The sequence below is a fragment of the Egretta garzetta genome, unplaced genomic scaffold (assembly GCF_000687185.1).
Source record: "Egretta garzetta isolate BGI_Z169 unplaced genomic scaffold, ASM68718v1 scaffold314, whole genome shotgun sequence".
NCBI lineage: Eukaryota > Metazoa > Chordata > Aves > Pelecaniformes > Ardeidae > Egretta > Egretta garzetta.
In genome coordinates this window covers 3,907,183-3,922,082 of record NW_009259531.1, presented here as the reverse complement: position 1 = coordinate 3,922,082, position 14,900 = coordinate 3,907,183, and the positions used below count along the sequence as shown (strand labels likewise).

General features: G+C 39.0%; 1 protein-coding gene across 1 annotated transcript in view; it reads left to right on the top strand.

Annotated features, from left to right (window-relative positions):
- Positions 1-236: 236 nt before the first annotated feature.
- The window catches only part of SLC12A4 (solute carrier family 12 member 4), a 43,379-nt gene continuing 28,715 nt past the window's right edge, over positions 237-14,900 (top strand). The window contains exons 1-3 of the mRNA XM_035893164.1: positions 237-9,151; positions 12,529-12,623; positions 14,751-14,882. Coding sequence (XP_035749057.1) covers positions 8,980-9,151; positions 12,529-12,623; positions 14,751-14,882 — 399 coding nt within the window. The 5' untranslated portion in view covers positions 237-8,979. The remainder of the gene's footprint in view (positions 9,152-12,528; positions 12,624-14,750; positions 14,883-14,900) is intronic.

Here is a 14,900-nt window from a genome sequence, read left to right as displayed (position 1 = left end):
ACACGTGGTCTATAATATAATTAGGATGTAATCCATCGATTACTTTGAAAATTGGAATCAAAGCTGTAAGCTGATGTTGGAAGCTGGCTTGCAGGGAGCTGTACCAGAGATTGTATAACAAGATCCTGGGAGAGGAGAGATGACGCAGAGCTCTGTGTTTAGGGCAGAGGCATGCTGTGCTATGTATGGGTTCAAGCTAATTATGCCTGAACAAAACTGAATGTGCGTGGCTGCTGGTACTGGCAAGGGGACAGTCATCATCCCACCTTTGTATTGGTGGTCACAGGACCAGCATTTCCAAAGATTCTGGGTTTGCCTGGAAGTTTGTCCCACAGGTCCATCCTGTGGAACCCAGAATGCTTAATTTTCCCCATTCTCCCCACTCCACCCAAGTGACCTGTGTTGTCCTGGAAGCCCAACTCTTTCATTGATTGACACGTGGTCTATAATATAATTAGGATGTAATCCATCGATTACTTTGAAAATTGGAATCAAAGCTGTAAGCTGATGTTGGAAGCTGGCTTGCAGGGAGCTGTACCAGAGATTGTATAACAAGATCCTGGGAGAGGAGAGATGACGCAGAGCTCTGTGTTTAGGGCAGAGGCATGCTGTGCTATGTATGGGTTCAAGCTAATTATGCCTGAACAAAACTGAATGTGCGTGTTTTTTTTTTTTTTTCTACAGTCTAATTGCCGGCCTTCATTTTCATCTCCTACCAGTAGCCAGCAATTTCTTATGTTTATCTGAGGAATCTAGAACATCATTCAGTCATACAGATAACTCCTTATCATGAAGCAGATTAGACCATCCAAAATTTTGCCTTTCACTTCCATGTCAAAGGGAAAAAAGGATTATTATGATGTGCCATCAGAAGCTACCCATTTGCTGAGTTAGAGTAACTCCTGAGGAGGGCTAACTTGTTGAGACTTGCTCTTGCATCCTTTAAATTGCCAGTTGCTGCAGTAAAACACAATTTTTATGCCCTGGAGTATATTTTTTTTTCATAAAATTATCTATAGCGACGCTACTTTGTGTTATGACCCTGTCTCTGCTTGCAAGCTGAGGAGCCCCGAGCTTAGTTATTGCGTGCAAAGTCCACCTCTGAATTTCCATGTAGGAGGTCAGCTCTGAGTCAGGACTCTGAGTAATTCAAGAAGACGGTGTAGCTGCTGCTGTCTCTGATGGAGGACAGCACATTACTGTTCCTCCTCTGCCTTCTACCTTTGCATTCAGGAGTTTTGTCGTCCTTCTAAAGGCACTTCTAAATAGTATAACTTCTTCACTTCTAAATAATATAGCTGACATCACTTTTACTACTGCTTGCAATAGTATATATTTGTATCCCAAGCTGATGCAACGGATGAAGTTAGAGATTCTTTAAGAGCCTTGCAGCTCTGATTTAAGAACCTACTGCTCCCGAATATTTTTGGCTTTCTTCTGCTAAGGTTTTCACTGTCCAGTCTGTGATTTTACAATATGAAGTGTTAAGCAGCAATACCATTTGTCCATCTCCCCCCAACAGGATCCCTTCCTTTCCCTTCATTCATATTTGTGTTCTGTACCCTGTGCTGGGACATGATTTCCAGGGCACGGCTGTTTTCAGGGCATCACAAGCCAACCCTTGCCAACCCTACCCAAATTCAATTCCCACATGGATATAACTTGTATCTTGGCTACTGTCTATAATTTATAACTTGGCTACTTTGCTGAAGCAGTCACAAAGCATTTGCTTTTGATGTGGCTGTATGTTCCAGAGAATATGGTGGCAATGTCAGGGATTAATTTCAGGGACGTCGCAGCCACACGTGAAGGGAGGCATAGTTGAGATGGGTTTGGTAAGTCCAAATGCTATGTAACCAGACAGTGGGATGATTATCTGCCTTGTGTTAAGATGTCTTTTAGCATACATGCAGGGAGCTTTAAAGCTGTAACTCAAGGCAACACACAGAGAATAATTTAATTGCAATATTGTGCCTTTGCCCTTTTAAGATACTCTATTCTGGGTATGATAAACATATGCTTAACTGGAGTAAGCTCACTGTTATATCAATCTGATTTAGATTCTGTTGCATGTGCTTGATTTAATTCCTGACTGGTGGAGCAGAAGACAGGTGATATAATGTTGCCTGTTGCTCCCTGTAGAGTTTCTGTAAGCTGATGTGTTGTACTCATTTTGCTCTGATGCTCTTGCAAACTGATGAACTTTTTGTAAAATGATGATAAGAATCACTGTGGCTTCTCTAGGTCTCTGACTTTGTCTTGGTCTGTGCTGTGTGTTGCACAGTGTGAAATATTTTGCGCTATTTTGCTATGAGCTCTTTATAAATGTGTTTGAATATATGTATTTTACAAGCAGTGTGGTTTGTTGCTTATCATGTGCAATGTCAGAGCGCTCTCCACCCTCTAAAACATTCTGCGGGATGGACTGACTTCCTTTGCTTGGGGAAGTCTCATGCTGACTTGTACTTTCTTTAAGTATTATGACCAGAATTACAGTGAGTTTTGGCTGTTCGTAGCACTCCACGCTGAAAGGTCAGCTCTTCATCCTTGGAAGCTTAGCTCTTTTTTGTCTTTCTCTGTCTCTCTCTCTCTCTTTTCCTTCTCGTCTCTATTTTCCTTAGTTAAAAAAAAAAAATCTCTCACACACTTTGTTTTCACATGGAACAAAGTACTTCTCAAATGTAAGAAAAATCTGATATTCAGCACTTTCTATATATGAGTTAATTGAAAACTTAATAAAGCATTCAGGGCTTCACAATAAGCTGTAACGGATTACAGATGTCTTTTTACTGTCTTCCAGGAATGGATAGTAGATGTCTGTTAATGTACATTGTATAGTACAAAATGCATAGAATGCACATAGATCGAAATTTTCAAAGTAATTAAACCTCCTATTTCTGTTATTTTGTGTATGTCTGGAGACATTTTGCACCCTGGCTCATATCTCCCCTATTTCCATTTGTTCCCTGTAGGAAGCTTTTTAAGCTGATGGCAATATTGATTTGATGGTCACTGTTGCCATCTGTTCATTCTCACTCCATGGTTTGTGCCTGTACAATTGTTTCTGTGGCACATGTTGAGTTGGAGAAGGGAGCAGGTATGTCTGAAGTTGTGGTTTGTGTTGTGGGTTTGGGTGTTTTGTTTTTGTTTTTTTTTAGTTTAGATTTTTTTGTTGTTGTTGCTCTCTTATGTTTCTTACTGCGCACCCTTGGTCAGCTGAACAGGTATAGGGCTGAAAACGATTTTCCATATTTGGTATCGGAGAGAAAGATGCATTGAATATCGCATGGAATCTACATGCTGGTCTCATATGTATGTTGATGTCTCTCAGAAAGTGAGAACATTTTACAGCAAGGTAAGGGGCTTTTCCTGAGGCAGGGAAAATGCTAGAATGCTTCTCCCTGTATTTTGATACAGGGTGTGCTGTATCTGAGGTGCCTTCATGCATGTGAAGGGACGGAGTTTCGGGGAGGATAGTCATGAGAAATGATTTGGAGTTGTTACACATGAAAGAACCTCTGAAGTGGATTACAGTGAAGCACAAAGGTTGTTTTTATAGTGTTTTTTTCAGCTGGCAATGACAAGTTACATTATGAGAGCTCCTAAGTGATGTGAGTTCCTAAATCCAGTTTCTCAAAAGTGACTTGGCATCTTAATTACATAGGCATTCTTGGTGATTGCACCTACTGTATAACGTAGCTAAGTCTCACCATGGTGTGTGCTGGTATCCAGAGGACCTCCTTATGAATGAGCAGAATGCAATGGGTTCTGGTAATTATGAACTGCTTAGAATCATTAAGTTAGTATTTACTTATGTATCTTAGGTAAACTTCCATTTCATCGTGCTGATGCTTTTTTTTTTTGTGATACTGCATATGATTCATCCATTAATGGGTAATCATACTAAAAGGTATTGAAGATGGAAAGAAATGCATCACTGTTTTCACTTGAAAGCTGAAATGCCTGGAGGGCTAACATCACAGAGCTATACTTTTTGTGGCATTAGTAGGTTTAAAACGCTGTCTGATTCCACACTCAGCAAGCAGCAGATTTGTGGCACACGCTTTCCCGAAGTGTGCAAACAGCTGGCAACGTGCCTCTTAAATGTGGCTGGGTTTGCATTTCACAAATAGCATTTTCAGTAAGATCCTGACATTTGTGTATTTTCTCAGTGTTGAAAGGATTATAATGCTAGGATTATATCAGTGTCGGCTTAGCTTTCTGTAAGAAACCCTTTTGCTTCCTGAAAGAGATCAGTCCCATTCAACACTGCAGCCAGCAGTCATTTTGTCAGAGGAGGTAGAAAAAAGTTCTTTTGGGAATACAATATTATTAAACTTGTCCGATCCTCAGGACTTCACAGAGAAGGCATTTACTGAAGCATGTACTAAGAACAGAAAGAAGAATAATGGTAAACCAAATTACTGAAAATGGCAAAGAGCTATTGCTAAAGGGTAAGTACTTCATGTTGATATTAATACCTCCAAAGGATTACAGTGTTCTGAAACTCTGTGTATCTTAACTGAAGAATAAAGTCATTGCACTTTCTGAAACATAGGATTATTAAATGGCAAAATCCTTTGAGTTGTGTAGTATCAGTCAAGTTAATTTGTAACTCTGTTCTCTAATCTAGTTTTGCAAAGTACAGTAGAAGTTTGATAGTAACTTCACATGTGTTTATCTAAGGATAAATGAAAGATCTGTGCTTAATTGTACACTTGATTCTGTACTCTGGTGCAGCCTAACTGTTGCATATGTTGTTGTCCAGGAAAGTTTTGGCTGTTTCTTTCATGCAGAACACAAATAAATGCAGTCTTCAGAACTCTGAACTGTTTCAGAGGAACTAATATATTATCAACAATAGAGCTTTTTAGTTTACTTTTTGTTAAAACTGTGCTTTGTTTGTGTCACTTTTGTAGATGCCAAAGCTGTTGCTGATTATAAATACGTACATGGTATCTGCAGTGTAGTGCGTAATGAATTTTAAGCATGCCTTTACTTGTTGGGTAAAATTCAGGAAATTCAAGACTTTAATGGTAGTGTCAATTTAACAGTGAAGTAAAAAATGTTATGTATTAGTCTTAAAATGGTGAATGAACACATTGTATTGTTAAAATACCCACAAATGGCAATAGTTTGGCCTTAAGCTTCAGTTTCTGATGGAAGCGTATGTCTGGGTCTGGCAAGTGAGAGTTCAGCGTTGTCAGTGTAACTGATAGTTTGAGCTGTGTTTAAAGTACAGAGGATATCTTTGCTGCCTAAAAGCTATCCAGGTAAAGATCTGTCCTTTCATTCTGCTATTCTTTCCTCTCATACAGCCTTAGTGTTGCATGGGTTGTTATCTAGTGCAACTTTGGCCTTTATTTTCATAAAATACTGGGTCAGCCTGGAATTTACAGCTGGTGCTTTTTGCCACCTTCAGCAAAAAAGGCCTGGTAGCCCAAGGTCTTAAGTGAACTGGCATTAACAGATTTTGGTTAGTTACTTCATTACCAATGTCTAGTTTGTAGTATGGATGAGTTTTATCTAACTAGATGCAATGATATTTATTTCCTGTTTCTCCTATTTCTCATGTAAACATAGTACTCCTAATAACCCCACCACCACCACCTAAAACACCCACTCACCACCTCCAACCCCAAGAACTTAGTAAAGTTTTCGAAATATTTTGAGAACTGTTTTTCTGAGCTTGGAATGTCACTATCAATCTTTTGCTATTGCAAAATAACAGAATTCTCATTTTCAGTTTTGAAAAACCTGCAAGTTAAATCTTAAATCATAACTTTCTGGTTTTGCATGGAAAAAGTGCTTTGGATTATATTGACTACTTTGTAGCTAAAGTGGAAGTAAGTATTCCTCATTATCAGATTTGTGATGTCAGCTGCGTGCTCTGCTGCCATAAATGAGTTTTCATTTTAGAAATGCCATGTGTTTCTGGCTAGCTTTGTGTGGTCCATGGAGAAACAAACATTTCTAATAGGCTGTCTTTTTTAAATTACTACTTTTAAATAAGATCTCTACATTGGAGTGCTACTGATGTTGGATTAGGATTTTTGCTGAGCAGTGGGAAGTGAGTAAGAAAAGAAGCAATATCTGGTTTCTGTTTATGAAATTTATAGATAATGATCTCTGCATAAATAAAATTGTAAATTGAGTAATTTGTTGTAGTCTCCCAAATGAACCAAGAAAGAAGTCTCATAACAGTTCTGAGAGTGAAGAAGATTTTTGTTTAGCCCAGCCACATGTGAGGAGCCACATAAATAAAGTATATAAGCAGATTCAGAATGTATTTGAAATCAAATTGTCATCTCCTTGTTTCTTAGGTTACCTTAATCTGACAAGTCTCTTGATATACTTCAACAACACTCTTGAATGCTTTGCTGCTGAAATGTAGAGATACCAGGGTTCTTGAACTACTAGGGAAGGCCAAGAAACTTGTTTAGCATTTTCTGTTCTTCAACAATACTCAGTTCTGCAAAACTTTACTGCTGGTGGATGATGAGAAGAATGCTATCTGACCATAGCCTGGCTTTGGGAGGGAACAGGTTTTATCTCGCCGTACAAGTGCTTGGGAAAGTAGTATCGTTGTTAACATCTGGAAAGTGCTTTCTCAAGAACTGTGTTAAAACAGTTCTTTTGTAGGAAAAAACAGAACAAAATGCCAAAGTATAATTTGCAGCATGCCAAGCTACATGTACAGGAGAGGCACTCCAAGCATCAGCTAACTGAGCCATTTCTTTCTGAGTAAAAAGCAAGCCTACATGATTAGTTGAACATAACTGCCTTCTGTTTAGATAGCTGAAATTAGGTTAAAAGAAGCCCACACCACTTGCTGGGGTATCAACTGTAATTTCTAATCTTAGATTCCAGTGTTTAGTTGTGGATGGAATATTAAAAATATGAATGATACTTTTAAAATTAAAAAGTCTTAAGATTAAATAATGTTGTCTCTGTATGAAAATGGCTCACTTTGTGTCCCTAGCTATCACAGGTTTTGTGGCCAGTGATGCTTGTAAAATAGTGTCTGAATGACAGAAAAAAGTGGTGTTAGGTGCTATACAGTCTATTTCATTACAAAGTCTTTTTTTGCTGTGGTGTATCCAAAGGAGTCTGTACAGGCATAGTGCAATTACAAGTGAGATATTAGCTCTTATTCTGCTCCAGAAATTAACACTGAGGGGAGGAGTGTTGAGCTGTTCTTTGAGCTGGCAAATATCTGCTGTTTGTCAGTTATATAGAGGTAAATGATCCAATGGGTTTCTCTCTTTGTCAAGCCTAGCATTTCGGTTCTAACTCAGATTTGTACTCTGATTCATGCTAAAATTCTTTGAAGAAATTTAGCCCCTCAGTTAAGCTTTAGCTCTTGTTACTTCGGCAGGAAGGATTATAGCTGCTCTTCATGCCATCGTCACAGGTCATAGCCGTATCTGGAGCTTTGTCCAGCTTGCCTGCCTAGCCAAGCATGTCTGAGAGTCTGGGCGTTCCTGTTGAGATCCTATGAGCATGGTGTATGTGCCTCTACCAACTTGCATTTAATCAGCTCAGATATATGCCTGCAAGAGCAAAGTGGTGTAAGCTTGTTATCAAAGTTCAGCCCTCTTGGGAATATTTTTTTTTTATATATTTTAGGCCTTACTGTAGTTTAATTAGCATTACTCTATTTTTCATTTCTCTTGTTATCTGTGCTGGCTAGAATAAAGCTAGTCAGACCATGTCTGCCTGTGCCCTCAGCATGCCTTAACTTGTCGGGTAGATAGAACCTCCATGAGAACTAGGTGAGCGTCTCTGAGTTAGTCATGTCCAAATGGAAAGATCTGAAGTTGTTTTCAGATGTACTACTTTCCCCTTAGTTAACTGAACATGATGAAGTAGGGGAGGGGTGGGTTTTGTTAAGGGAGTTCAGAAACTGACAATAGAGGAGAATAAAACCTCAGCAGGTCAAGTCATGCAACTGCTCCTGCCACCTTCTCACAGGGATGATTATTCTTTTAGTAGTCTGGCTGAGTGGACTTTACCACTGTGAAGCTTCCTGGTCTTTCTTTACGGTAGTCTCACTGTGCCTAATTGTTCAGCTTTCATTTATCCTTGCTAATCCGTCTTTCTTGTAGTTACTTTCATACATGTGTTTTGTCTGTAATTCTCTCTAAATTCTGGTTTTGATCCCTCAGTCACTAAAGAAAACACAATGGCTTGCACAGAAGACTTGCACTTGGCCTGCTCAAGCAGTGAAACTGTCTCTCTCTGGCCTGATTCTCTTCCAGAAGGAAAGCAGTAATGTGAACACTGTCCTCTGTGTTCTTTTTATATATATATACATAAAGACAGCATAAACCTTTTCAAGAATAATAAAATAAAACCAGTCAGTAGAATATCTGCTACATTTTTGCCACAGTGCTTTTCCTTGGCAATGAGATAGAAGTTAGGCAAAAGTTTGGACATCCATTTATTGCTTTTATTTTGTCTCCTAGGCTTGTGTGTTTGCATGTATGGGAATATGCACATTTAGGGGTTTTTAGGTTTTGTTCCGTGGACCATCTTTGATGTTTTATGGAACTCGTGTGATCCACACGATGACGAACCTTTTTCTACAGACCTGTGTCTGTAGAGAGTAGGGGAGCTCTAAAAAGTTCAGGGAACTATGGTGGAGATGTCGAGGTAAGCTGTGTAATTGTAGGGGGGGCTGCAAATAGAATTATTTGGTTTGCACAAGAACTGGTAGCATTAAGAAATAAAAGGCCTTGAAAGATAACAAAAGACTGAGAAGCAATGAAACAAGTGAAGAGAAAACATTAACCTACTTGGAATATAGCTTGCCTGCCTCAAAAAATAAAATTAGTTAGGGACTAAGGCAAATAAATTATTCTCTGTTGCAGAGTATATAGGTCCCTCTTTAAGAAATGTTCCTTGCAAAACAATCTTGCATGATGAAAACTAACACCACATAGCTACTGTCCAAGACTAAAGACTTGATAATTAAGAATGCGGAAAACTGCATGCATGTCACAAGATGGTGCTTGCCCAGGAGACTTCATGCTTCAGAACGTAAACTGTCCTCGTGTGAAGCTGGGGCAAGAATTCCAGGGAGTAGCTTTCCGAGGTCACCTCCGCTCTCTTCCAAAACTGATGGAGATAACAAGCTCTTCCCATGCAAGTAAGTCTCTTTGAAGCTGCTGGTATTGCTCACTGGCAGATGGAATATACTAGACACATTTTTTTATTTGCAGTACTTATACTGTGCTGCAGTCCTTTCTGTTCTGTTTTGTACATTGGTGATTCTTGTTGAGGAAATGGTCATCTGCTATAGGCTTTACTCACGCAAATGGAAATGGAATATGGAAAGAGAGGAAATGAGATGAACACTTTGTGATTTAGGACATGCCACCAACATGCAGCTGTGGTGAAGGTGATTTTGGCTATCGTTTAAATAGCTGTATTTAACTTCGCCATGTAGTATTCTTTTTGAACTGGCACACATCTCTGCAGCACCCAGTTCTACATATTGATGAAGTTAAAATAGGATGTCATTGTAAAGAACTTGAATATCAACTCGCACTCCTTTGCTTCCTGTTGAAAGTGTTCAGTGCTTGAGAGAGGGTTTAATGTGGTACTTCACTGGGTCAGTAGAATCATGCAGTTTGAAAGTTCATTTTTTTATTTTTGCATTGTCTGCAGTAATTCGTAATCTGTATACACTTTCAGGATAACAGAGCTAGTGCTGTGAATGTGGTAAAACACCAGCTGTATTTCTCTATCATCTGAACTTTTCCATTGAGAGAAAAATGGGCCCTAGCAATTGCAAAAACAATACTCCATTTCCAATCTGTTGTTCTACTGATTTTTTTTTTTATTGCGGTTTGCTTTGTTTGGGCTTCCTGTGTGCAGGAAGATGCGTAAAGCAAGCACACCAAAGAGTCAAATTCGGAGGGAAAGTCTCCTGGGAAGGAATTGGGTGATGCTTGAAAATGCAAACGGACAATGAGAGAGGAGCTGGAAGCTCTTTTTGAGAGCAAGTGAGCTTCTGAAGAGACCAATTGTGAAAAATTTGCTGGAGGTAAAACGAATATGCATCTGAAAAATAATGCCAGCTAACTTGAAGATTCACTGGTCTTTGTCAGGCTCAGAGAGGTGATATGAAGTAATCTTTCTTAACTAAGGATAGATTATACTGATGATGGTAATGAGAGGCTTAGCATTTTGAAAGAGCATAACAATTGTCATCTTCTATAAAAATCTGAGTTGAATATAAGAGTTATCTTGACAACAGTGTGGTTTTATACATAAAAAGGGTGAGAGTTTCTGTAAGCATTCCAGATAAAGGAATTTCCATATTTTTTTGAGTCAGTGGTAAGCTGCATCTGTAAGATAAGGTTCCTGATGGAAGAACACAGAAAACTAAACCAGCAAAGAATTGATTTAAAAATCACTCAGTGTTTGGTTAAAAAAAAAAAACCAAAAAAACCCAAAACAAAACAGTTTGATTTTTGGAACAATCAGTTACCAGAGCTAGTATATAGGAAATCAGAAAACAAAACATTAAGTTACTCATGACCTTGCTGCATTCAGTAAGTGTAATGATGAGAAGATACTGCACAGACCGGAGTCTTGAAGAATCAAGTAGACAGTAATTCTGTTGATGTTGTCAATATTGTTTGCACTTGTGTCCAATTTAATGAGTAAAACCTATACGGCAGATAACTCCATTTCCTCAGCAGAAACCGCAAGTGTACTTCAGCCACAACAGGACAAAATGGACTGCAGCACAGCTTACAATACATACTGCAACAAAATTGATCTTGTGTACTCCTTCTGCCAATATGGACATAACAAATACAGCAAGTATTTTTTGCAGACTTTTAGTAAATATTTACCTTTGTTGAAGTTGATAAGCATTTTATTTTGATGCTGTGTTGCTAAGCTTACTGATACTTTTCTAGTCATGCAAAAATTTCTATGATATACAGCAATGTGAACATCCCTTATGCATAGGTGGGGTCAGCAAATAAGCTGAGCCCACTTGAGCAAGGCAGTTGCTAATTAACGTTTTGGTATTCTTTGTCAGAGCTGCAAGAAAAGCAATAGGCACGTAAACACAGCAGACTGCTATCTACAAATATTTTTGGCCAGCTAAGTGTTTACTTCCAGAAGCTTAGAAGACCTCTGTTGTTTGTGAATATTGTTTTTCCAACAGTTTTGTTCAAAGCACCTGTGAGCAATTTCCAGCAAATTGTGCTTCTTTCCATGCATCCCTTCCCCTCAGTAAGAGTAATACGGAACTTTCTCATAATTTTTTGGCTTATAGCAATTACTTTTGTAGCAGTGCAGTATATGCTCATCACTATGCGTAGGAGAGGAATCTTCTATTTGCCTGTTAGGTTCATTTTATAAGTTGATTCAGATTTCAAAATGCAGAGGTACTTTCAATTATATTAAAATAATTTAGTGTAGCCCTGTTGAATTGATTACCTTAGTTGCTGAAAATATGCACCAAAAAATCCAGCTGTTTAATCTCTTGCTTTTTATGTATTCAGTGTATAATACTTCTTTAACTTGCAGTATTTTCATTTAAGATAATCAGTTTTTTCTTTCATTTTTGAATTCTTTAGTGATTACTTTTTTGTAAATAGAAAAAAAAAAGTATTCCTTGGATTGATCCTCTCTTAAGGAGATACTCTTGGAAATCTCTTTAGTTTGTATTGGCTGAAAGAGCAGGGAGTGAAGAGTTACAGGCAAAAGAAAGGAATTTTTGTTTGTCAAGCAGAATGTAGAGGTCCGAGAACTTCTGAATACTGGAATCAATTTAATCTTTTTGGGGTTTTTTTTGTTTGTTTTTTTTTCCCTCCAGAGCTCATTTTATGTTCTACTGATCTTCCATGTTATCTTTTTCTTAACATTGTATATTACATATATATTCACATTCGCTTTGCTTTTACTGTACCTGATGTTAGGTTTTAATTTAAAAGCATAAGAGGATTCTGAAGAATGCACAGTCTAAATGTTCAAAATAAAATAAGGGTAAAGGCATCATGAAGTGAGCACATTTGATGTCTAGGATTAGTGGGCATAGCAAAAAACCAAACAACAGCAACAAAAAAGGGAGTTTTGGTTGAATTGCTCAGTCTTACTAAGTCTACCTAATCTGTTTGGACATACTGCTCAAAAGTTGCTCTTAGCATTAGTGATGACTTCTAAGTGCACGAGAACTGTCTTTTCACTTGTCGCTGTTCTATATAAGAAATAGTTATAAAAGGGAACATTAAAGAATAAAGGCACAGATAGCGTTGTAGCTGTGACCCTACTTGTAAATTTTACTTTGAGGTGACTTTTTATTCTATTTTAATGAAAATGGAGGAGTAGAAATAGGAATAACTACCTTGAGAGTAACACCTCTGATATTGATAACATTGTATAACTTTAGATACTAAAAAGAAACAGTTTCAACTGACCAAGCTTATTCCCTGTGGTTTTTGGCAAGGTTACAAAGTCTGTCTTTCTGCTCTTACCAAAACCTACTTCTTTTTTTCTTTGCAGGTCATGGCAACCATAAAGAGAACAGTCCTTTCCTGAACAGTACAGAAGCTGGCAAGGGAGGCGATTACAATGACAGAAATCTGGCCTTGTTTGAGGTAATTTCTAACTGGTTTTCATACTTCTAATGTGATTTGTGATCTTCCAAGAGGAGCACATCATATTAAGCAGAAGACAAATCATTGCAAAGGTCCAAGCAGTTCATTGGTACCTAAGTCTCATTGCATGGCAAATCTAAGAGCCATTGGTGTGTTTTAGGTGCATGTCTACAAAGTAGCAAAGTATAATGGTACTGGAGGTGACCTGAATAATTTAAATAGTGAAGCTGTGGCACTGTGGGCTAATCAGTGCGGAAAATGAGCATGGGCTGATTTACTGTGTTAAAAAGGACCACGTTATTCTGTAGGAGAGTGCCTAAATTCAGGTACTCAATTAGCCTGGGTATCCTATATTACAACAGTAATACCGATTGCTCCCCCACATGCTTTTTTGTGGGCATATGTCTGTTGTCCAAGGTACCAGTAGGCAGAGATACCCTGTGTGATGAAAAAGCTCAGATATTATGACCACTTGGGTCTGTGAGGCAGAGGTATGACTGTTCCCATGTGGAAGTAAGGAAGACCAAGACCCTCATGTGGGAGGCCAGTTGGAGCCACACGAAGTCCAGCAGAATCCTCCTTCACATCCTCACCTCACTGGCACTGCACTGACTGCAAATATATCATGGTGTGCTAAGATCAAGTTTCGAAAAAATGTTTTCAGCATCTCAGGTGCTGGGGAGTGGTGCAGAGAGTCTTTGTGTGGCTCTGCAGCTGCTTTCCAACTGGGTGTCTGAATTACAGCTTCACAGCAATACTGGCAACACGTACCTGGTGTTTCCCATTCTAGGAACTCGGCGTGGGGCAGCCTGAGCTGGGTCTGCACCCCGCCAGGTTGGCGCCCGCAGTGTTCAGCTGCATGGCATAGAGCCTGGACGAGTATAACTAATCTGCTGCTAGATGGGAACTCACTGTGGAAATGCTACAACCATGTTTGCAGGCAGTGTGCTTTAGCTAAAAGACTTTAAAGCATGCTCCTAGCTGTGGTGTCTCCTCCCTCCAAGGCATGGTAAATATGTCATCAGCATAAACTCACTTGCAGATCATGAAGAGTTGGCCACTTGTGGTATGGCTGCTGCTAGTCACACAGCTGCCTTTTTCGTAAGCAATAACAGAGTACCACACCAGGGCTGCAGGCTCTTTCTGTTGTGCTAAAGTGGAGGAGGAACAGGTAGCATCCCAAAGGCGATGCTGCTCAGCTGAACAGGAAGCATGTGTTGCCTCAGCCTCTTCTTGGAAGGAATCGTTTTTAAAGATGTGAACTGCAGATGAGGTCAGATGGAAGGAATAAGAAAAGGGACATGTGGGGTCAGTTCCTGCCATCAGATACAAAGTGCATAATGCTGCTGATCCTCCCAGAAACTGTTTGTGATGATACGTGAAGATCTGATTAAATTCCAGACAGTGAAATCTTTCTTAATCGGTTTTTATTTCCTTTGTAGAAAGTTGTTTCTCTTTACCATGCATTACTTACTGTGCAATTAGACATGTAAGACGTTTTAATTTCAAAGAGAAAGGGGAAGTGAATGATTTTTGTTCTGATTTTTTTTTTCTTTTTCCCCCTTGAGCTTACTTTCAGAAACAGAACTTGAATGGGATGAATGTGAAGGTGTGAGGCCTCTGTACATGTGACTTTTGGGATTTCTATCTAGATCCACAGAAATTAGATTACATAGTTTGAAAAATGTAATAAAATTATCAGAGTGCGTGCATGCCTACAATGATTGGAGTTTAGTTGCTAAATCTCTGATTTAAAAAGGTCAAGTTGACAAATAAAAGTATATCTGTTGATGTAAGCTGACAGAGGTACATGCAAAGTACATGCCTACTTTCTTACAGTCCCAAGGCTCAGACTTCTTTTTCATTGCTGTAATTCATGTTTTTCAGCACTTACGGAGAAGGGTGCAGACCTGCTGGCATAGCCATTTCCTGACAGATTTCCCCTCCTTTCAGAAAATTAAATCCTCTCATCAGTGGTTCAGGCACAATGAAATATTCTGTCATTCTCTGTATGATTTTCCTGGTGTGTTCCCTGGCAGCCTCAGGCATGCCAAGGAAGGTGTGACCCCAGCCACTCTCCCTAAATGCTGTGAATTGCAGAAGCTGACTAGTTGTCTTCTTCCACAGGAAGAACTTGATATACGACCAAAAGTGTCATCTCTGCTTGGCAAGTTGGTCAACTACACAAATCTTACCCAAGGTGTTAAGGAACATGAAGAAGCAGAAAGTACTGATGGCTCCAAGAAGAAAGTATCAAAAGTAAGTAAAGATACTCTC